General features: G+C 34.0%; 1 protein-coding gene across 1 annotated transcript; it reads left to right on the top strand.

Annotated features, from left to right (window-relative positions):
• The first annotated feature begins 1,455 nt into the window (after window positions 1–1,455).
• Window positions 1,456–3,033, top strand: LOC131045038 (anthocyanin synthase). Its single transcript, XM_057978549.2, has 2 exons — window positions 1,456–2,490; window positions 2,593–3,033. The coding sequence occupies exons 1-2, from the start codon at window positions 1,672–1,674 to the stop codon at window positions 2,827–2,829; spliced, it is 1,056 nt and encodes a 351-aa protein (XP_057834532.2). The 5' UTR covers window positions 1,456–1,671; the 3' UTR covers window positions 2,830–3,033.
• The last annotated feature ends 21,147 nt before the right edge of the window (window positions 3,034–24,180 follow it).

Below are 24,180 nucleotides of genomic sequence, written 5' to 3'. Positions count from 1 at the left end.
TGTTGGTTGACATATTACAACACATAGATTTGCATATATTTTTAGTTTCATACATCTTTTCAATGTCATGATATATACAAGAGTATTCAATGTTATTGAAGAAATTAGATTGATTGAAACTCAACCAAAAAAAAGTAATGTATACTAAATCTAATGTAAATATTTTATACATTGATGTTAGAAAGGTTGGTGAATTGAAATTGATAAACTAATTGCAAATATTTTTCGTTGTAGGTAGAAATACCTTTCAAATTAATTTTTTTGTCACCTCAAAATATTAAATATATAATATTCATTGTCGTTGAGAACATTAATATGGCTGACAACTCAACCAAAAAAATTAATGCATTACATTTTTAAAAAAATGATAAATTATTTTTACAATGGCTACTTCTAAAGTCAATCAATCAGAAAATGCACACTAATGTGAAAATGTATTATGTATGCAATAATGCTCATGTTTTTCAAGCAATTAATATAATCAACATTGATTCAATGAATTAAATACACTAAAACACGTAATTTGTTGTGCCCAACGCATGTAGCTGCTACATATTTGTATTATTTTGCATTTCTTCAATACAAAAAAATAAAGACACGTAAATGATATTTGTACAATTATTATAAATATAAATGTAAATATTAATTATAACATTCTTGTCTAAAGTTTTTAATTCTATATATTAAATGAGTAAACTAATAATAAAATAAAATGTATTCCATAGAAAAAAAATTTCAAGAGACTAGTCTCGCCTTGCTAGCCCCTTCATGTGTCCGTTAACAACGAATAAATCTAAGAATAAATGGTTGGACATTGATAAAAACACAAAGATAACCCTTGTAAACAAAAATAAAATAAAATAATAATGATAAACATCATGACTTGTTTCACTTTCGAACCGTCTTGTGACAATAGTATAGCTAACTACTTTATTTGACATTTAGTTGCATTCGCTTGCTAAATTATTAGTTAGACCAGTTACTTTCGATTGATGCAGAAGTGGAATTCCAAAATATCATGCTGACTATTCATTTATTCTTTAATCTTTAATTATTATATTATATTATTTATTAAAACCAGGGCTTTTCATAGATACAGCAAAGCACCTAAAATATCGGCATTGAGTGATACGTGGCGTGACAGATATAAAAGCTGCTATTTTCAGTCAGTTGGATTGGACTGTGACATAAAATTGGCCTCCTCTTGTACATAATAAACATTATTTATTATAGACGGCACACAGTAGATCCGAACATCTTGGGTGCAGTTTTAACCAGATTATTATTTAATTAAAAAATTAAAACATTGTACATTGGAATCAACAACTTCAATCAATAATTAATCTGGAAGACGTGTTCTTGCATCGTAGATAGACTCAGGCGAAAGTTATGGATCTTGCTGGAAAATTAAGTGGACAATAAAAAGTTCCTTCCCCAACAGACCACCAACGTGTTCATTTGAAAGTCTTCGCGCATGCACTCATCTACCATTCACGTAAAACCACTCCTCCTCTAGGAAGCAGCTTTTGCAATTCCCTTGCTTATATTTCACCCAGATTTCAGTGGTAGATGAGAATGCCGAACTATATATAGCACTGGTTTGGAGTACAATTCAACTCAATTGTTTCACACAGCTTAGAAAGAGAATCCTCGGCCATATTATATACAGTAATGGCCCCAGCTCGGGTAGAGACACTGTCCAGCAGTGGCGTGGATTCCATCCCGGCTGAATACATAAGGCCGGTGGAAGAGAGACCCACGGGAAGCGTTCTGGATCTCAAGAATGCAGGAGATGGTCCTGAACTTCCCGTCGTTGATTTTGCCGGGTGGGACAAAAGCGACGAGGAGAGAAAAAGAATAATGCGGGAAGTTGCAGAGGCGAGCCGAGAATGGGGAGCCATGCAACTGCTCAATCATGGGATCCCTGAGACTCTAATCGCCCGCCTCCAGTCTGCCGGAAAAGCTTTCTTCGATCTGCCCATCGAAGAAAAGGAAAAGTACGCCAATGATGCCGCCAATGGAAAGATCTCGGGTTATGGAAGCAAGCTGGCCAACAATGCGAGCGGGCAGCTGGAGTGGGAGGATTACTATTTCCACATTCTGTGGCCTCATCACAAGCGCGATGTGGAAAAGACATGGCCTGGTTACCCCGCTGAGTATGAGGAAGTGACGGGCGCTTATGGAGTGCACATCCGAAAGCTGACTAGTTTTCTTTTGGGCGGTTTATCTTCGGAGCTCGGTTTGGAGGAGAATCGCATGGAGAAAATGCTGGGTGGGGAGGAGTTAGTTATGGAGTTGAAGATCAATTATTACCCGCGTTGCCCTCAGCCGGAGCTCGCTTTGGGAGTCGAAGCGCACACCGATATCAGTGCTCTTACGTTTCTTCTGCATAACATGGTGCCCGGACTGCAGCTTTTCCACCAGGGGAAGTGGATTACTGCCAAATGCATTCCTGGGGCTCTTATCTTTCAGCTCGGTGACCAAGTAGAGGTAAAAGAAAAAAACAACGCGTTAGATTTTTATTCCTCATTGCTTTTTCATTGTACGCCACTTACCCTACTGTGTATTCTCATAATTGCACTGTTTTTTCAGATCCTGAGCAATGGAAAGTACAAGAGCGGGCTCCACAGAGGACTGGTGAACAAGGAGAAGGTGAGGATATCGTGGGCGGTGTTCTGCTGCCCTCCAAAGGAAGCGGTGACTGGGCCTATGAAAGAGATGGTCGACGAGCAAAACCGGCCGCTTTTCCCAACGAGGACTTTTCAGGAGCACATTGATTACAAGCTCTTCAGGAAGAATCAGGCTAAAAAGGAAAAAGCAGCGCAATGAGACTGTTTATCATGGCTGGAGATTTGCGCTTTTGTTTCGGTTCTTAGATTAAATAAGTCCTTGTTAGGAGGTCTCGATTGTAGTACCTAGATTGTGTTTCCCTTCCTATGTTTTCTGCAAGTTTGTAAGCAGTTATTTATATAATTAAAACAATTATTGGAAGTAAAAATAATAAGTCTGAAGATTTTATATTTTTCAAAGTAATTTATCTCAAGTTTATTTGAAATTTAACATTAAAGCATTTTTTTATCTACTTGTTTATTTTAATTTAACATGATTGTTTCTTTATTTCTTAATTAGATTATGGAAGACTTATAATAGTAGTGATATTGTATGGTATACGTAATGGAACGGCTTACACCACACGCACTAAGATTACACTTCTAGACTTAAAAGTGTTAAACACTTAGAGTTGACTGATATTTTCTAGGCTTAATATGTTGCTTAATGTATGTTGTCACACTAAGAATACACTTCTAGGCTTAAAAGTGTCAAACACTCGGAGTTGATTAACATTCTCTAGGCATAATATGTTGCTTAGTGTGTGTGGTTTAAGACTGGCCATTAGTAACAATGCTTAAAGTTGTCATCAAATGGTTGATATATACAAAGATTTATATCTTTATTTTTTTCATATTGGTAAAAAGGGAAGATTAGAGGGCCCAAACCTTTTACAAAAATGAAATCATAGAGATAGATGGAATGAGTCTCATAGGAGATGTGGTTGATATACACAAAGAATTTCTAACTTTATTTTTTGATATTGGTAAAAAGGCAAAATTAGAAGGCCCAAACCGTTTATTAAAATGAAATCATAGAGATAGATGGAATGAGTCTCGTGGAAGATGTGATAGATATTAACAAATATAATTTAAACATACTTGGACAATGTTCAAGGAGTAGGAATAATGGTCTTCACCTTAGAGGTGGGGGCTTGTTATTCAATTATTATGGACTTGGTTTTACCTTTTGATGGACCTAGAGTGACCTCATGAGGAGAGATAATAGAGTGGTTATAAATTCTAGGAATAAAGAAAAAAAAATTATAGAGATAGATGGAATGAATCTCATTGAAGATGAGATAGAAATTAACAAATACAATTTAAAAATACTTAGACAGTTCATTCAAGAAGGAACAATGATCTCCACTTAGAAGTGGGGCTAGTTATTCAATCATTATGGACTTGATTTTATCTTTTGATAGACATAAAGTGACTCAAAAGTGACCTCATGAGGAAAGATCATAGAGTGGTTATAAATTCTAGATAAAATGAAAAGTTGAGATTTTAACTAGATTAAATCTATACAAATAGTAAATTAACCCATGTTGCTTTTCTATTAGACTTTATTAACAAATTCCTCAAGATATCTAGATGGGGAAATTCATTTTCATGTCATGTCTAGGGTGATTTAACATGGGGAACAAGTAAGAATAGAATAATTTAGATCTAACTTTGAGCATGATATATTGTATGGAGATTTCATCACCTCCTTCTAGCATCCTAGCAAGTTCTTCCTCTTAAACCCATTTTGGAATCTAGAAACTTTCTTGTCATTCTTGAGGACAATATTCATTACTTTATAGTCATAAATTTTGACCATCTTTTTACCCTTTAGATAAAATACCTTTGAATAAACTCCCTAGGCTTAAATCAAACCCTTTATATAGTCTCCTTTACAATGATTAACATGTTGACAAAAGAAATTTTTTTTTTCATGTTTTAGAGGATCAAATGAAATCATTTAGTAATTCCATATTTTAAGCATGCATAATTTAGTATTAAATTTCTAATAATCATATTTTTTAAATAATTTAAATTTATTATTATATTTATTTTATATTTTCTAGTGAATGTAGATTTTCATTGAACATTAAGATCTTTATTCCACACATATAGGAAAAAAAAATAAAAATAGAGATTTGTTTAAAAATATCCACGCACCAAGTATTAATTTACAAAAAGAAGAAGAAGAAGTCAATTTGGATATATAGAAAAGTGTTGTCCATTATGGAATAAGCCTTGTAGACACTAAAAAATGGTCAACCCCTACATCTCCTATTTTCAACATGTCTTCTCATCGCTTGTCAATCTTATCTCATTCTTCTTTCCTTCAATTTAATCATTTCCTCTCCCGCTCATATCATTTTGTCCCCATTTTGATCCTGTGATATCAATTTCACCCAAAGCCTATCCTGTTGATACTATTTTGTCCCCATGTTGATCCTATGATATCAATTTGTCCCAAAGCCTATCTCGTTGATATCATTTTTTCCCCATTTCAATCCAATGATATCAATTGTCCCAAAAACTATCCCATTGATATCATTTGGTCTCTATTTCGATTCTATTATATCAATTTGTCCCAAAACCTATCCTGATGATGTCATTTGTCCCCTTTTCAATCTTATGATATCATTTTGTCCCTTTATCTATCAATTAAATAAATGTATTTTATTTAATTGACTAATTGATAAATATAAGAAATAAATTAATAAATCATATTTATTAATTTACCATATTTATCATCTTCTCATGTAGGGATAATTAATAAATTTTATTTATTAATTCCTCCATTCATCGTCATGTGGAGATAATTAATAGATTTTTATTTGTTAATTATCCATATTATCTTCTTTTCTTGATATGCTTGATCTCTTCGGCTTTCTTCCAATTTAGCTCATCTTCTAAATGGCAGCTTTGAGTTGCATTCGATTGTATATGTTCAACTTCCTAAAAATCAATTCGATCTTGGTCGTTCAATGAAATCTGAATTTCTATAAATTGAGGCCCCATTCTTCATTGAAACAGTTGATTTTCTAGTATTCTCACTATTATTCTATCAAAATAATCTTAGAATCATGAATTCAAGTATTCTCACTATTATTATCCTTGCTTTCACTTATGTTTGTGCACTTCATGACATGAGAGTGACACATCCATTTTAGAGAAGAAAGAAGAAGAGTGAAGCACCATAAAAGAAGTGTAAAAGAGTTTCTATTATGAATTTAATTTTGTTTATTTTCAATTATGCTTCATTTTGATAGCTTTGCTGATTAAATTAGGTGATTTTGCATTTTGTTTAGTTTGTGTGGTTACTTAGAAATTTTATGCTCGTTGATTCCCTAATTTCCTAGTCGACAAGCCTATGTCGAAATTATAATTAAAATTACTTCAAAAATTAATAAAGAATGAAATATAGAACAAAAAGTTATGTATAAATATATATGCATTAGGTATTGATGTTATCAATCTATGTTTAAGAATTTATAATTTTATTCTTTATTGTAAAAAACAATGCAATATGGAATACATGTCACTTTTTAAAATGTCAATTATAAGAAATAAGTTAGTAGAACATATGTAAAAAAATTCACAAATGATATTTCTTATAAAAAAAATATGCTAATAATCTGCATATGATATATAAAAAATCTACATATATCTTCTCAATGAAATAAATATTGATTGAATTTGTTGGGTGAAATAGGAGAGAGGGCAAGCTCATAGTGAAGCGGGGACCAATAGTAGGGATGGTAGTTGGGCACAATTAGCCCTTCACTAGAGCACAAAATGTGTCATGTCAATACTTATTTCCAAAATGGTTTCAGTAAATGTAAAAAAGCAACCAATTATGTGATGTCACATCAATAAACCAGTAAACACAACTAATTATGTGATGTCACATCAATAAAACAATAAACATGACTTAGTGCATAGCTATGGGTCTTACTTATTTTTGGTACCATTGTGGACACATCAGCAATAAAAGCATTCTATTGTGGCATTATATTTGACCATGTGAACTCGAAACCAATTTTTTTAAGAGGAGACTTGAAGCTCTACAAAATTGAGAGTAATTTAGAATATTCACATAAGATTTTGGGAGGGGTGAAGTTAGAGTGCTCTACTATAAGACCCTCTCCCCTATCTCAACAAATATATTTGCACATATTTTTAGTTTTACGTCTTTTCAATATCATAATATATATACAACAATATTCAATGTTATTCAAGATATTTATAAGATTTAAATTCAATTAAAAAAATTATTGTATTCTAAAATCGAACGAAAATATTTTATACATAGATATTAGAAAGGTTGGAAAATTGAAGTCGATCAAATAATTACAAATATTTTTCACTATAAATAAAAATATCTTTCAAATTAATTTATTTTACCACATAAAAATATTACCATATCTATAATAATATTCTTCGCAGTCAAAGCATTAATATGGTCAACAATTTAAACAAAAAAATTTAATGCAAATCCTAAGGAGGCGGTGAGTGGGCCTATGAAAGAAATGGTCGACGAGAAAAACCTGCCGCTTTCCGTACGAAAAGTCTTCAGGAGTACGTCGATTACAAGCTCTTCAGAAATGATCGGGCTAACAAGGAAAAGGCCACCCAATGAGACGATTTTTCTCTTAAAAGTATTTACTTTAATAATATTGGAAGCGGATTTTATATAATTAAAAATTGATTGAAAATAAAAGGTCTAGGGATTTAATATTTTTCAAAGAAATTTATTTTAAGTTTATTCAAAATTTAATATTAAAATATATTTTGAATCTATTTTTTTTTTTTTTATTCGATTGTGTAAGATTATTTGAGCTTTGATAGTTCAGAACATACTACGTGATTCATCGGAAGGATGTTGGAGAGCTTAGGAAGTGAGAAATGATGTAGACTGAAATTGACTCAAAAGAAAGAGGGAAGGGTGACCGAAGAAGTTAAAAGAGTTAGAAAGGACAATTTTTTTAATTTTAATTTTTAATTTACAAGAAAGGGGAACTAAAGAATTAAGATTAACATCAAACCATACAGGAAAAGGAGAACAAGATAACAAACCTATAAGTCATCTAAGCTACCTAAAGAAGAAATAAAGAAAAGAGGATGACTAAGAACAAATACTTAAATCTATTTATTTATTTTAATTTAACATGACTATTTCTTTATATAAAATAGATTATGTAAGCCATTATAATATGTTCAATATATATAAAAAAGATTTATAATAGTTAATTGATATAATTTGTGTAGTACGGTATTAGTAACAATATTTAAAGTCCTCATCAAATGTTTGATATACACAATGAATTATAACTTATTTTTGAAAAGAAAGATTAGGAAGCCCAAACATTAAAAAAAAAATAAAAAATAGAGATTAGATGGAATGAGTTTCATGGGAGATGAGATAGAGATTAACAAACATAATTTAAGCATACTCAAACAACATTCAAGGAGGAGGAAAAATGATTTCCACCTTAGAGGTGGGAGCTTGTTATTTGATCATTCTAGACTTGGTTTTACCTTTTGATGGATCTAAAGTGACCTCATGAGGAGAGATCATAGAGTGGTTATAAATTCTAGGAATAAAAGGAAAGAAAAGTAGAGATAGATGGAATGAGTCTCACAAGATATGAGATAGAGATTAACAAACATAATTTAAACATAGTCAAGCAACAGTCAAGGAGGAAGAACAATGATCTTCACCTTAGAAGGTGAGGCTTTCTATTCAATTACTATGGACTTGGTTTTATCATTCAATGGACTTAAAGTGACTTCATGAGGAGAGATCATAGAGTGGTTATAAATTCTAGGAATAAAGGGAGAATTTGAGGTTCTAGCGAGATGGAATCTATACAAATACTAAATTAGCTCATGAATGAAAACAAAATTCTTTCTTTTTCATTAAGAATTTATTAACAAATTCCTCAAGAGAACTATATATCTAGATGGGGAAATTCATTTGCATGTCATGTCTAAGGTGATTTAACATGGGAACGAATAAGAATAGAATATTTAATATCTAAATTTGAGCATGATATATTGTATGAGGGTTTCGTCACCTCCTAGCATCCTAGCAAGTTGTCCCTCTTAAACCCATTTTGGAATCTAAAAACTTTCTCAACACTCTTGAGGAAAATATTCACTACTTATGGCTGTGACTTTTGACTATCTTTTTACCCTTTAGATAAAATCCCCTTGAATAAAAATCTCTTAGTCTTAAATCAAACCCTCCATAGTCTCCTTCATAATGATCAAAATGTTGAAATTTTCTTTTTCTTGGTGCATTTTAGTGGATCAAATGAAATCATTTAGAAATTCCATTTTTAAGCATGTAGAATTTAGTATAAAATTTATTAATTTTTTTTTTAAATAGTTCATTTTTTTTAGATTGTGAGAATTGAGTAGCCCCCTTTAAATTACAGTGCACTAAGTAAACTTTTTAATGTGACTAATGACACTAGTACAACACCCCCTCTAACTTACATGTGGGCTAAGGGGAGATTAAGCCTCATTATCTCATGCCTACCATAAGAAGCTCTCACCTTAAATAATTCAATTTAATTGTAATATTTATTTTCCATTTTCTAGTGAATATAGGTTTTCATTAAACATTAAGATCTCTATTCCACACATATAAAAATATATAAAAAAGAGACTTTTAAAAAAAATATATCCATGCACCAAGTATTGATATATAATTTAAAGAAAAATTTAATTTCAATATATAAAAAAATGTTGTCCATTATGGAATAAGCCTATGTCTAGACTATAAGCACAATTACTTCAAAAATTATTAAAAAATAAAATATGCAACAAAAAGTTGTGCAAAAATATCTATGCATTAAGTATTGGTGTTAGCAATCTATGTTCAAGAATTTATAATTTAATTCTTTATTGTAAAGAAATTATGCAATATGGAATAAATGTCACTTTTTAAAATGTTAACTATAAAAAATAAGTTATTAAAACATATGTAAAAATTTCACAACTTATTTTTTAACTTATAAAAAATACATATTAAGAATCTAAATATATAATATAAAAAATCTACATATATCTTCTCAATGAAATGAGTATTGATTGAATTTGTTCGGTGACATAGAAGAGAGGGCACCGCAGTGGAGCAAGGTCAAATAGTGGGGATGGTAGTTGGACACAATTAGCTCTTTATTGGAGCACAAAATGTTTCATGTCAATACTTATCCCCAAAAAGATTTCAATAAATATAAAAAGGAAACCAATTATGTGATGTCACATCAACACACCAATAAACATGACTTAGTGCACAACTATGTGTCTTACTTATTGTTGGGACCATTTTGGACACCCAATAAAAAGCATGCTACCACGACATTATATTTTACCATGTGTGCTCGAAACCAATTTTTTTAAGCAAGAGATTTGAAAAGTAAGCAACTATACAAATTGAGAGTGATTTGGAATGCACATAAGATTTTGGGAGGCACAAAGTTAGAGTGCTCCACTATAATGCCCTCTCCCCTATCTAAACAAATGGATTTGTAGATATTTTTAGTTTTATGTCATTTCAATACCATGATATATACAACAATATTCAATGTTATTCAAGATATTAACATGATTTAAATTCAATTAAACAAATATTGTATTCTAAAATCCAATAGAAATATTTTATACATAGATATTAGCATGATATTAGAAAGGTTGGTGAATTGAAATTGATAAAGTAATTGCTAAATTTTTCATTGTAAGTAGAAATACCTTTCAAATTAATTTATTTTGCCACCTCAACATATTATCATATCTATAACAATATTCTTTGTCACCCAAAGCATTAATATGGTCAACAGCTTAACCAATTAATTTAATGCATTACAATTTTTTTTAAATGAACCATAATTTATTTTTGTAATGAATGCTTCTAAAATAAACCAATCAAAAAATACACAAGAATGTCAAAATTTATGATGTAATAACAGTGCTCATGTCATTCAAGCTATTATTACACTTGACATTTGATTCAATAAATTAATGCCATAAGACATGCAAGAAAATTGATTTTGACACACCCTTCCTAATATAAACCAATAAAAAAAACAAATAAAAAATTAAATTCAAACTATCGCATTCTAGCTCAAATTTACTAAACAAATAATAAAAGTAGAAAGCACGTAGAACCAATAATAATAATAAATAATAATGATAAAAATGATTTTCAAAATGTCTTTGACAATAGTACAATGACCTACCTACTTTAGTTGATGTTTAGTTGATGTCACTTTGCATATATGGAGAGTGATTGGACCACCTTCTTTCCATTGATGTAGAAGTGCAAATGATTTTTTATTATTTTATTTATTCTACTCCCTTACTCTTAATCTTATTTATTCTACTCACCATTTTCTTATTGTTTGTATTATATACTTAGCTCTTAATCTTATCATTACAAATTTACAACAATAAACTAGGGCTTGACATCACATCATTACCTATATTTATTATATTTTTCAAAATATTCGTTGACACCCATAATACATATTCCATTGTAATTCATGCTCTCAAATATTCAACATAAATCTAATAGAAATTTCTACTGACATTGGTTAAAGACTTTGAATAAAAGTTTTCTTTTGGATAAAATTTTATGTATATGTATTGATTTGTGAAAATCTATAAAAAATATTATAATTTTATATCTTAATTTAATTTGTTATATAAATATTCAATTTAATGGTTATGTTTTTTTTTTCTTTCCATTTAGTTTTGATTAGTTAAAACGAGAGAACCATTACATAACCACTATAAAGATGAAAAAGTGAGAAAATCCATGAGTCAAAAGGAGTGAGAACTCAACACCCCAAAGCCAACTACCAAAAAAGAACAAAAAATATTGATAGCCAACTAGAAACAACAAAAACCAAAGACAAATGAGACTATAAACAAGCAGAACAAAAACCACAAACCTACCCAACTAAAGGCATGAACCAATGGCCTACCTAGTGGGGGGCTTCTCAAACTTCTAGTCCTAACTCATAGCCTCACCTTATCAAAGAAGGAGAGTCATTTATTGAATCCCTTTCCAAACGAGATAATAGGTGACTTGAGAATCGTAATCACCTTGGATATCAACACCTTTAATCTTGTAGCAAGGGAAGAGTCCAAATGCATCTTCTTCTGAGCCTTCTTCTTCTCGATCTCCTCTTGGATAACCTATAGGGTTTCCAAATTCCTTTTAAACATTTCATTATTTTTCTCAATCACTTCCTCCATTTTTCTTTTAAGGGACACGTTGCTGCTTCAAATCTCCTTCATAGCCTTCATCGTTTCCTTCTTGTCCTCTTTCTCCTTAATCTTCTCATATAAGCCCTTAAATTCTTCCTCAATACCTTCCCATTTGTCTAACTTCTCGACCAAATCATTAGCCACTTCCCAAACTCTCTAGTCTTTGTCCTCCATGGCCTAGCTAGAAGCTCTAGAATCAACTTCAGCGAGGGCTTCTAGTCTACTAATTTTCTTTCTTGCCACGTTAAGCTGACCTAGAAGCTAGCAGATGATAGCCTGCTGCTTATTGTAACCATCACAAAGTTCATTAACTTTCTCTGCATAGACAATGAAGTTCCATTTTCTTGGTGAATTTGTTGGATGGGGGGGGACCATAGGAAAGGGTTGAAAGGGTACCCTCTTTGTTAACAGGATTATCCAGGGTCCATTCTGACTTGGTAGACCAACAAGAGCTAGGATCCTTAGAGACATTTTTCTCATCATTCGTCACTTCAACAATGCTAACCACAGTAGGAGGGGTTGAGGGGTTTTTATAATTACCATTTTTCTAGGGTTGACCCAGGTAGGGGTCCACTTAGGTTTAGGATTGGGGTCGAGCTCTTTACAATTTGGGATGTCTGAAATCTCAACACACAAAGAAGGGCCAAAAGGATTAAAAGTCGAACCACTAGAAGGGGTTAAGTTCTGATGAAAATTGTAAAGCCAAAGGATAAGCCCCTAGTGCAGGGGAAGGATATCTTTGGTTTTGGTCACAACAATAGACTAAGAAATAGACGAAAAAATGTAATATGAAAATTTCATTTTTATCCCATACCGTAAGTGATTAAGCATGTGGAAAAGCTATGAGTGGAAGCGTTTGAACCTCCCATCCAAGGTGATGAATTTAATAAGGAGCAACACCACCTTTTTCTAAATATCAAGTAAGTCATTCCTTTTGAGACCACTCTAATAACAAGTCTCATTTTCACTTGGCTTCAGAAACCTTTTAAAATCTTCTTTGTAATTACCCTTCAACTTATTAGGGAAGGTCATGCCCTCAACCACCAAATGTGTAGCAGCCACAAAAGTCTCCATAGACACAGTAAATCTCACCTAACCCATCTAAAATTCACCATCATCCCAAGATTTGGCAAATTGTTCTGATAGAGTAGGGTTGAGCCTCTTCATACCTTCCACATAGGTCACCAAATTCCTTTCCACAACCTTATTTAAAGAACCCCATTCTATTTAAACATGTTGCAACTATCATGTTCGGTTTGGATGAGATCCCCACCCATGACATGCATAGTGAAACCAAGTATATGAATCAGAGAGGGATAGATAAAATCATATTTGGGAAAGAGATAACAAAGGGTAATATTATTTAAAGCGTAGCTATCACAAGATTTAACAAAGCCAATCCTTTCTAATAAATGATTATAGTACAATGTGGCCAAGAAAGAGATTGAAAAGGCTATAATTAAATCTTTAAATCTCATTGAGATGATTTTCTTCAGTGATCATGACACAAACAACATCAGGTTGTTGGCAATTTGGAGGAATTGATTATGTATTGCATTGATGTTTGTCACTGATGGTAACACCGGTTACACTAGCTACTTTGGTTGTTTACCGAAATGCTATGGTATGCCTTGGTCTGAGGAATATATTTGGATTGGTCATTCATGTGTTCCTGATGTGTATCACATTCAGTTAGTATTGATTTGGTGATTGGATGCTATCCTGTATGCTAGTAAGCTTGGTTTGTTGTTCCGGTGAGGGTTTCACTGGTAGAGCTTTGTTGAAGATCTTTGATGTTATGCATAAGTGGTGTTGGTGCGGCTTCTAGTAGAGATCTGGGATGTTGATGGTGATCATGTTCAAGTCCTGGTTGATTGGGATAATTGCTTTAGCATGTGTGGACCTAAATTGGGTCTCAGTTTATCTAGGTTATGGACCGACTTAATGTAATGTGTGGATTGGACTTCTTGATGTGTTTTCAGGATGTTTTATGGGTTGGATATTAATTGTTTGGTCTTAGGCTAGCATGTTTTGTAATTATGTAATTGTTTTATTGTCTGGTGGTCAACCTTATTGTTTGTGGTCAAGGGTTTGAATATATGTGATGTAAGATCTCTTTGTAGATCATGGTAGAAGTTATGGGAATATATGTGTAAGGGATATGGATATGTAAGGAGTGAAAAATATAATAATCATTCATGTAGAGGATTTGGTCGATCATTGGTGATCGAGTTGGGATTGTGGAAGAGGTTTAGGCCTCTGGAATTGAGCTTAACCAGAACTGTATTCAGGCATAGGAGATGTTATCATTGTAGTTCATTCTCTCTTCTGGATTGTACTCTAGATTTTAATGTAGTCAGTGAGGCTCCTTTTGTGATGAGAAGTGTGCTCTAGGCTATTGGCCTTCCTGCATGTGCAGGCCCCTTATTGTAATATTTTTTCATCTGATCAGTGGATATATATTGTGGGTCTCCAATCTCACTGTGGTTTTTTCTCTTTGAGGTTTTGCATGTATAAATCTATGGTATTATGGTGTTCATCTTTGTGGTTACATTGTTTCTTATTGTTATATGCTTTTATGTTTACTAGTTGATAAGTTGTTGTATTAATAAGGTTAAATTTCTCCATTTCGGTAGAACACTGATTCACCCCCCTCTCAGTGTTCTTGGTTTCCAACAATTGGTATCAGAGCTTGGTGCCTCAGAGGAAGTTTAACAGCTTGAGGAAGATCCTATTTCTGGAATCTATGGAGATTAGTTTAAGGAAGGAACTTCAAGTAGCTCTTGAAGACTATGATGCTGAAAGATTAAGGAATATGAAGATTCAAGATGAGTTGAGATCTACGAAGGAATCATTTTTACTCTGCAAGAGAGGTTGTCAACTGCTCAAGCTAAAAGGAAAGAAATTTTGCAAAATTAGGATGATGAAGAGAAGGATGCCCTTAAGGAATAATGTCAAAAGCTAAGTTAGGAGAATATGGTTATGAGGAATGAAATGCAAGCCCTAACTATGAGGATGTCAAAGTAGATTGAAGACCGGAAGAAGAAAGAAGAAAATCCTTCTATATTTTTGAAAGACAGATCTAAGGAATGTATTAGGTTGGTTCATGAGAATGATATGTTGAGAACTGAATTGGTGCAATCACAAAGAAATGAGCAATAATTGGAAAGAATGGTAACAATCCTAAGAGATGATCTGACTATTGCAAATGAATACAAAGATAAGTTCAAGGTTAGTTCTACTAAGCTTGATAAATTATTGAAGGATCAAAGGGACACTGGAGACACTAGAGGTCTTGGATTTGAGCATGGAGAAAGCTCTGGTATTGCAAATGAAGATTAGAAGGTCAACCAGAATAAGAGGTCACTAGTAAGGCAACCCAATGCATATAAATTTAATGGTAGATGTAGATACCTAAAAATGTCTCATTGAACATGTACTAATTATTCGTCTAATTGATTAAATAATTCTTTAATTAAGTTAATTAATCTTATTCTTCTAATTTCATATTTCCTCATAATCTTACTAATCATTCTATTTCTTATTCTTTCATCATTTAATCATTTTAACCATTTTCTAATGTTAATTAGATATTTATTATTTAATTAATTCTAATTAATTCCCCAATTAAATAATCTTTATTATTTAAATAAATTCTATTTTCAATTTCTATCTCTAATCATCTAATCATTCAACCCTTTTTTAAATATTAATTAAATATTTATTAGTTAATTAATTGTGATTTAATCCTTAATTTAAATAATCTTTATTATTCAATTAAAGTCCATTTCTAAAATAATTAAATAGTTTCTTTAAATTATTTAATTAGCTAATTAATTCTTCAATTCCAAATCCCCAAATTCTAGTTTCATTTAATTTCAAATTCTTCTAATTTCTTCCAAATTCAATTACATGTGCATGATTTCAAAAATCAAGTTGAAAATCAAAGTCAAGTTCTAAATATATTCAAATACTAAATTGAATTTAAAATAAATTCAATTATTTGAATTAAATTTCATACAAATATTAAATTGAAAATCTAAGTTAAAGTGCAAGCATATGCTAAATTAATTAATTCAATCAATCAATTAATTAAATCATTTATCTCTCCAATCTCTATTTTCATCTTCTAGTTAACTTTGTCATCTTCTTAATTTCCTCTAATCATTCTTTTTCTTCCTTCAGTCAGCTTTTTCTCAATCAGTTGACTCAATTAATCTATTCAATCTATTCAGTTTCACCTCCAAATTAGCAGTTCAACTATCAATTTTCATGTGAGCTCACCTGAGTTCCATCTTTCAATCAATCTTCTCCAATAATCTATAAATTGAGCATTCAATCTCCATTTTCAACAATCACGAACTTTGAATCTTTGTGTCAATTGTAGGTTGCCAACACAATATCTGAGAGCTACCATACCACTGAGAGGAGAAGAACAATGGAGGTTATACACAGTCACAGAATTGGGAGTTTTGATTGAATTACTTTATAATTCCTATTTTGATTTGATTGTGTTATTTCATTGTCTGTTTGTTTGAATTCTTTGATTAGATAGGGATTCGTCATTTCCCTTTGAATTCTAATTGATGCTTTAAAGATGAATTCTTTTGCATGCGACATTCTAGTGAACCCGACATGAACAACAACTAATTAACCTTCTCTGTTTTATGTGTAATTTTTGCAGATCGCACAGATTTATTCTTTTTTTTGCAGGTTTTGCACGAATTTCAAAAAAGATCTCTTCATCACGCATTCGTGGTTGCATCATTATGCAATCGCATAGATAAAACAACGCAATCGACCTTTCGGGGTCATGCAATCGACCTTTCGGGGTCACGCAATCGACCTTTCAGGGTCATGCAATCAACCTTTAAGGATCACGCAATCAACTTCTCAGGATCATGCATTCGCTTTGAGATTATTACACATTCATTAGGAAAATTGTTGTTCTGTTATTTTTATTCTTATTTCCTTTCCGTTCTTTGATCTGTGTAATTTTGCATGAAATTGAGTAAATCTGGAAATAAATTATTTTTATTGCATGTTTTTATTATAACAGTTTATGGCATGTAAGGTACAATTTAGGATTTCAGGTGCCAGAAGGACAAAGTAGCAAAGAAGGCAGGCCAGACGTTATCAGAGAATTCTCAAAGGAGAAAAGAAGATACAAGATTGGGAAGACCAACCATTCATTGATAGATACAACATCTTAGTTATCTCATATTAGGTGAAATATGATCTGGTTAACATTGAATGGATGATGAGAGATCTAGCTAGAGCCTCACAATCTATTTTGCAGGTTATCGATCAAATTTAACTTTGATTTTTGATTTTTTGTATTATTTGCCTGTGTGTCATGCAATTGCCTTGTTATCATCATGCAATCGACCTATTAGGATCACACATTCTCTCTATCGGGATCACACAATCAATCTGACATAATTACGCAATCACGCAGGTATCATCACGCATTCGTTTTTGTTAATTTTGGGTTCTCTATTTTCTGTTGATTTAATTTTACTACTAATCATCTGTTTGCAGCCTATGGCGAATTTATAGAAAGGATCAGATTAGTATTAGATTAATTGCACTCATTCTCTCACACTTCATTTTTTGGTGCTTAAAATCAACATTGGTTAAAATTGACATGCATGTATAACACTTCAATTTGGGCTTAAAGTTAACAATGGTTAAAATTGACATGCATGCCTTCACATTTCAGTTTGGTGTTTAAAACTGGCATGCACATGCATATTCAACACCTCAATTTGGTCTTTAAAATGAACGTGAATCAGGCTACACATAGATTAAATAACATTTGATTTTATTAAAGGAAAAAATCTTTTATCTTGTTTGGGGTGGACCTACTGTTGCATTAACTACCTATCCACTCGCCTTTGGGGTCTTGGGAGAAAGGAAGGAGGTGACAACGACACTCAATTTTATTTTATTTCAAGTAGAGAGGGGTATCTTTGGCTAGGGATTTCATCACCCCACAAAGGTACTTCAAATTGGGATGCGTTGGGGATATCATCTCTCCCAACGTACTCTCAAGCGGGTTTTTTGAGCCGCTATATAAACATATTGGTCAAGCGGATAGAGTGTTGAGTTAATTCAACATATGTAGGGGCCTTCCCTGCACCAATAATCTCAACTAAAGTCTTAAGTGGCTTGCTCTAAGAATCCATCATTGGATCGAGATCCCTCAAAATTTTACAATAAGAACCAACTTAGTAGCCCAAAATCCTACATTTAGTGATTCTAGGAGTGTGAATCGTACCCTATAGATACCCATCATGCACCTTGCATTATGAGACAAAAATCCCTCAGTGATAAGATCTTCGGATCTTCGAGGTACGAGAGACTGGCATGCCTGAGAAGTGTGTGCCGTGGAGTGGAGCCAGTGCTACCAGACTCTCTATCTGTCAGTCTTGTTTTGGTATTTTTTTGTGGGGGCCTCATTGAATGGTGTCCAATTTCCAACCTAAGATTGTCTTTTGTGTCTTTTTATGTATCATTGTATTAGACCAATATTGAGTCAGTTATTTGGGCTATTTTAGGCCCTATCCTATGCATCTCTGAATTCTTTGAGATTGTTTGAAAAAAACTAGTTCAGTCAGCTATATTTACCTCCAAACAATTGTTCTCAGACTTGGAAAACCACAAAACTTGTCCTACACACAAAATTACTGAAAACAAAGTTTGTTTTGAAACGTCAGATAGTCCTGCAAACTTAAAGAAATACACACTTGTGACCATAGGCAATCCTTACATAGTCCTTACTATCATCCTAAGTCCTTGCATAGTCCTCATTTACATCCTTACTATCGTCATTAGTCCTTAGATAGTCCTCATTTACGTCCTTAGTCCTTGCATAGTCCTCATTTACATCCTTATTATCATCCTTAGTCCTTGCATAGTCCTCATTTATGTCCTTATTATCATCCTTAGTCCTTGCATAGTCTTCATTTATGTCCTTATTATTGTCCTTAGTCTTTGCATAGTCCTCATTAAGGTCCTCATTATCATCCTCATATACGTCTTTGTCTAGAACTCATATACATTTGTATTAGTTCATCATCAGTTGTATAATCATCCTAGAAAGTCATACCCCAAATGTCCAAAACACAATCAGAGGATCAATTAAACCCAACCTCAACTCAAACAAGTTTGTCAATTTCAAACAAATCAAACATTGTCACATTCAGAGAAATGGAGAAAACCTCTTACATGTTGTGTTCCTAGGTCCAAACCAATCAAGAAAACATCATGGATTGGCATTAGACATTTCGTAGAGAAGGTGGAAGATGTTGGGAAAAATGGTGTCTCAACCTTGCATTTATGTGAGGTTACTATTTATAGTAAGTTTTCATTTGAGCACGAAATGGTGCGAAACTCTCCCTGAAGCTTCTGGTTGGCTAGATAAGCATTCCGGTAAAGTTGCGTCGCAAGGTCACAGCTAGTTTTGAAGATATTAAAGTTTTCGTCTTGGAGGGGTGCAATAAAATGTTTAAACTTAAATTTGGGGACTTTAGAGGCTCCGAAATGCCCTGAAAAGTGGCCATAACCGGCGAAGTCGGTTACGAGGTGATAGAGCACTTCGCGAGCTTTCCGGCACTTCAAATGGTTCGTCAATCGGACACCCGGTTCTCAAGTTATGGCCTCCGGAAGTTTGTACTCCTGAAATAGGAAAAAATAATTTGTATCGGATACATAAATGAGCTGTAAAAGGGAGCGACACGTGTTGATGTGTGCTTTAACATGTCATAGGGCATCTAGAAGGGAGATAAGGTCGGCTACACCTTATTGGGTGGTTTTAGCCCATGGTTTTGTAATACCGTCTGACGGTTTCTTGTATTGTATCTCCTATTTATGAGGTGTGTGAGATAGAGGTTGTGTGTAAGAGTCTCATGGCTATTGAGTTGCCTCTGAATCTCTGATTAGTGGTACTCCTGCGAAGAGCTTGCTCTGCAAGTATGTTGTAATCTATTTTTGATTGCTGAATAAAATATTGAGCTGCTTTTGGAGGGTGGGGTTTTTCTCCCGAAAGGGTTTTCCCCACGTAAATCACTATGTTGTGGTATGAATGCTATTATATCTATTTCTATTTTCTGTAACTATTGTAACGATCTGAAAAAGTTTTGCATTACCCTCCTCTCAAGGTTAGCGTAGGAAGTTGTTTCCGCTACTTAACTTCCTTACAAGTGGTATCAAAGCCTGATCACCTTTGGTTTCAATTGTGGGCAGTTGGGTTTTTTGAACTAATCCAGATTTGAGTGGGAGCTTGTGCAGAAGACACTTTTTGATCTTGTTGCAGAAATATTCAGATGGCGAGTTCGTCAGGGAGAATAGAGGTGGAGAAATTTAATGGAAGTAATTTTGAGATGTGGAAGCTGAAGATGGAAGATCTGCTAATAGATCGAGATCTTTGGGATGCTGTTGATGCGAATGTCCAAAGGCCCTCAGATCCTACTGCGGCAGCTCAGTATGATGTTATGGACCGAAAAGCCAAGGGTCTAATCAGACTGTGCCTGGCAGACTCTGTTCTAATCAATGTCCATGAAGAAAACTCTGCAAAGAAGCTATGGACTAAGCTTGGTGAGATGTATCAAGTGAAATCTTTATTAAATCAAATTTTCTTAAGAAAGAAATTGTATTCCTTGAAGATGGAAGAGGGTGGATGAATTGCAGACCACCTGGAAGCATTCAATATGTTGGTGGCTCAATTAGTATCTGTCGGTGTTAAGATGGACGAGGAGGAGAAATGTCAGATCTTGCTTTGTTCTTTGCTTGATTCGTGGGATTCTCTTGTTATGGCTATCGGTAGTACTTCTGTTGTTTTGAAATCTGAAGATGTGGTGGGTGCCCTACTCGGTGAAGAGATGCGAAGGAAGGTATCCATCAGTTCAAAGGAAGCCCTAACCGTTCGTGGAAGACCTAAAGAGAAAGGCAAGAAGAATGAGAAGCGTGGCAAGTCCAAATCCAAAGGGAGATCGAAATCTCCTGGAAAGTCCAAAGTCATTTGCTGGAATTGCGGTAAACCAGGTCACATCCGTAAGGACTGCAAAGAAGAAAAGAAGAAGAAAAAGAAAAAGTTCGATTCTGATTCTGAGTCCGACAAGGAAGATGGCGATGCCTTTATTGCGGCTTTGGCGACTCATGCAGGTAATGATGCCTGGCTAATTGACTCAGGTGCATCTTTTCATATGACTTCCAATAGAGATTGGTTTTCTGAATATAAAGGATTTAATGGAGGTAAGGTGTACTTGGGTGATGATTCACATCTAGACATTGTTGGTCGAGGTAAAGTTAGAATCAGGTTTTCTGATGGTAGAATAAAAAGGATTAATGGTGTGCTACATATCCCTGGATTAAAACAAAACTTGTTATCTGTGAGCAAACTGATAGATGCGGGTGTGCAGGTAGTCTTTTCTGAAGCAGGATGTAAGATGATTAAGGGTGCTATGGTAGTTGCTAGAGGTGTCAGGTTTGGCACTTTGTATAAGCTTGAAGCATACACTGTTGAGTGTAATAGCACTTCTGTAAAAAGTAAATCTGCGGATACTTCACTGGAAGATTTGAAGGTTTCACCTTCAGCAGATGGAAATGGTTTTTGGGTACCTAAGGGTGCTCTTTCGTCTGAAGCAAAGTTACCTGCAGAGAAGACTATGTTATGGCACCAGAGACTTGGCCACATTGGAGAAAAGGGTCTAAGGACCTTGAAAAATAAAAACCTTGTTGAAGGTTTGAATGACTATAATCTTGACTTTGATTTCTGTGAGCATTGCATTTATGGAAAACAAAACCGCGTTCAGTTTTACTCGAGTTCTCATAAAACTTGTGGTGTTTTGGATCTTATCCATTCTGATGTGTTTGGTCCAGTAGATGTCTCTTCGATTGGAAAATCCACATATTATGTTTCATTTATTGATGATTTTAGTAGAAGGACATGGGTTTATTTTCTAAAGAGTAAATCTGAAGTTTTTAGTCGTTTTAAAGAATTTAAAGCAATTGTTGAGTTGCAGACTAGAAAGAAAATAAAATGTTTGAGAACTGATAATGGCGGTGAGTTTTGCTCTAATGATTTTGATAGATTCTGTAAAGACTGTGGAATTAACAGGCAGAAGACAACTCCGTATTCTCCACAGCAGAATGGAGTTGCAGAAAGAATGAACAGGACACTGATGGAGAAGGCTAGGAGTATGTTGAGCGGTGCTGGTCTCGAACAAAAGTTTTGGGCTGAAGTTGTTGCCACTGCTTGCTACCTGATTAACAGGTCTCCTACATCAGCTCTTATTGATAAAACACCTATGGAAGCATGGTCAGGTCACAAGCCTTCATTGAGACATCTTAGAGTTTTTGGTTGTGAGGCATATGCACATGTGCCAAAGGAGAAGCGAACAAAGTTAGAGAACAAGGCTGTGAAATGTATCTTCATTGGGTATAGTTATGGTGTGAAAGGATACAAGCTTTGGGACCCTGTTGCACAAAAGGTAATTCACAGTAGAAGTGTTACTTTTAGAGAAATTAAGTCTCCTTCTGTTACATTGCAGCCAGAACAGACTAAAAAAGAAGATGTGATTCAACTTCCTTCTACACCTAAAAGAATTGAATCGAGACCCCTAGATAGGCAAAAATTTGAGGAGAGCTCGTCTAGCTCTGAATCTTCGGAAGAAGAGGAAGAACCTCCAACTCAGCTTAATCGAAGGTCTACAAGACATAGACAACCACCTGAAAGGTATTCACCTGATGATTGGAGATGTATTTTTGCTCTGAATACTAGTGTGGATGAACCGAAATCTGTAGAAGAGGCATTAGGTATGAATGATGTAGAATCCTAGAAGATTGCTATGGAGGAAGAAATGGCAGCTTTGAAAAAGAATGATACATGGGATCTTGTACGATTGCCTGAAGGACGAAAACCTGTTGGTTGTAAATGGGTGTTCAAGAAAAAGATTGGTTCAGATGGAAGCATTGAGAAGTATAAAGCAAGGTTGGTTGCAAAAGGCTACTCTCAGGTTGAGGGTGTTGATTACGGTGAGATATTTTCTCCTGTTGCAAAAATGACGTCCATTAGATTTTTGCTTTCTATTGCTACTGCTTATGATTTAGAGGTTGAGCAAATGGATGTGAAAACTGCTTTCCTTCATGGTGATTTGGAGGAAGATATTTATATGACACAGCCAGAGCACTATGTGGTGAAAGGCAAAAGTAATTTGGTCTGTAAATTGAAGAAATCTTTGTATGGCCTCAAACAAAGTCCTAGGATGTGGTACCAGAAATTTGATACATATGTGTTGAGTTTGGGATTTGAACATTCTAAATCAGATCACTGTGTTTATTATAAATCTTATGGTGATCATTTCTTATTCATTGCATTGTATGTTGATGATATGTTATTCATTGGCAAAGGGAAAGGTATGATTTCAGAACTGAAGTCTCAGCTCGCTGCTAAATTTGAAATGAAAGATCTTGGTGCAGCAAAGCACATTCTTGGGATGGAAATTAGAAGAGATAGGATGAACAGAAAGCTATGGCTAGGCCAGAGTAAGTATGTGAATTCAGTGTTACAGAGGTTCAACATGCAGAATTATAGACCATTGAGTGTTCCTTTTACAGTTGGAATGAAACTATCTATTTTAGATTGTCCTACATCCCCATTGGAGATGGAAGACATGAGCAGAGTGCCTTACCAGAGTGCGGTTGGAAGCTTGATGTATGCTATGGTCTGTACTAGACCAAATATTGCCCAAGCAGTGGGAGTACTTTCTAGATATATGTCTAATCCTGGTAGAGTTCATTGGGATGTAGTCAAAAGAGTCTTCAGATATTTGAAGGGTACTTCAGAGTATTCTTTGTGTTATCATGGTAATTTAGTTGGAGACATGACTTCCCTTGATATCCATGGTTATGTGGATTCAGATTGGCCAGGTGATATTGATAGCAGAAGATCCACCAGTGCTTATGTGTTTACTTTGTTTGGTGGTGCAATTAGTTGGATGAGTAAGCGACAGGCTGTGGTTGCTTTATCCACTACTGAAGCTGAGTATATGGCAGCTACTCATGCTTGTAAAGAGGCCATTTGGCTTAAGAGACTGTGTTCGGATATTGGAATAAAACAAGGTACAGTGACAATTTACTGTGACAGTCAAAGTGCAATTAGCCTAGCTAAGAACCCGACATTTCATGCCCGGACCAAACATATTGATGTTCAGTATCATTTTGTTAGAGATATGGTCGAAGATGGTAGGGTGAAGCTGGTTAAGGTGGAAACTTTGATGAATGTTCCAGATGC

The sequence above is a fragment of the Cryptomeria japonica genome, chromosome 7, assembly GCF_030272615.1.
Source record: "Cryptomeria japonica chromosome 7, Sugi_1.0, whole genome shotgun sequence".
NCBI classification, from domain to species: Eukaryota; Viridiplantae; Streptophyta; class Pinopsida; order Cupressales; family Cupressaceae; genus Cryptomeria; species Cryptomeria japonica.
This window is presented reverse-complemented; position numbering and strand designations above follow the sequence as displayed.

What these genes read in the sequence shown, in the direction of transcription:
- LOC131045038 (XM_057978549.2), top strand. Translation starts at nt 1,672, where the DNA reads ATGGCCCCAGCTCGGGTAGAGACACTGTCCAGCAGTGGCGTGGATTCC. An exon ending in AGCTCGGTGACCAAGTAGAG is followed by an intron (nt 2,491 to 2,592) that starts GTAAAAGAAAAA and finishes CTGTTTTTTCAG; the next exon opens with ATCCTGAGCAATGGAAAGTA.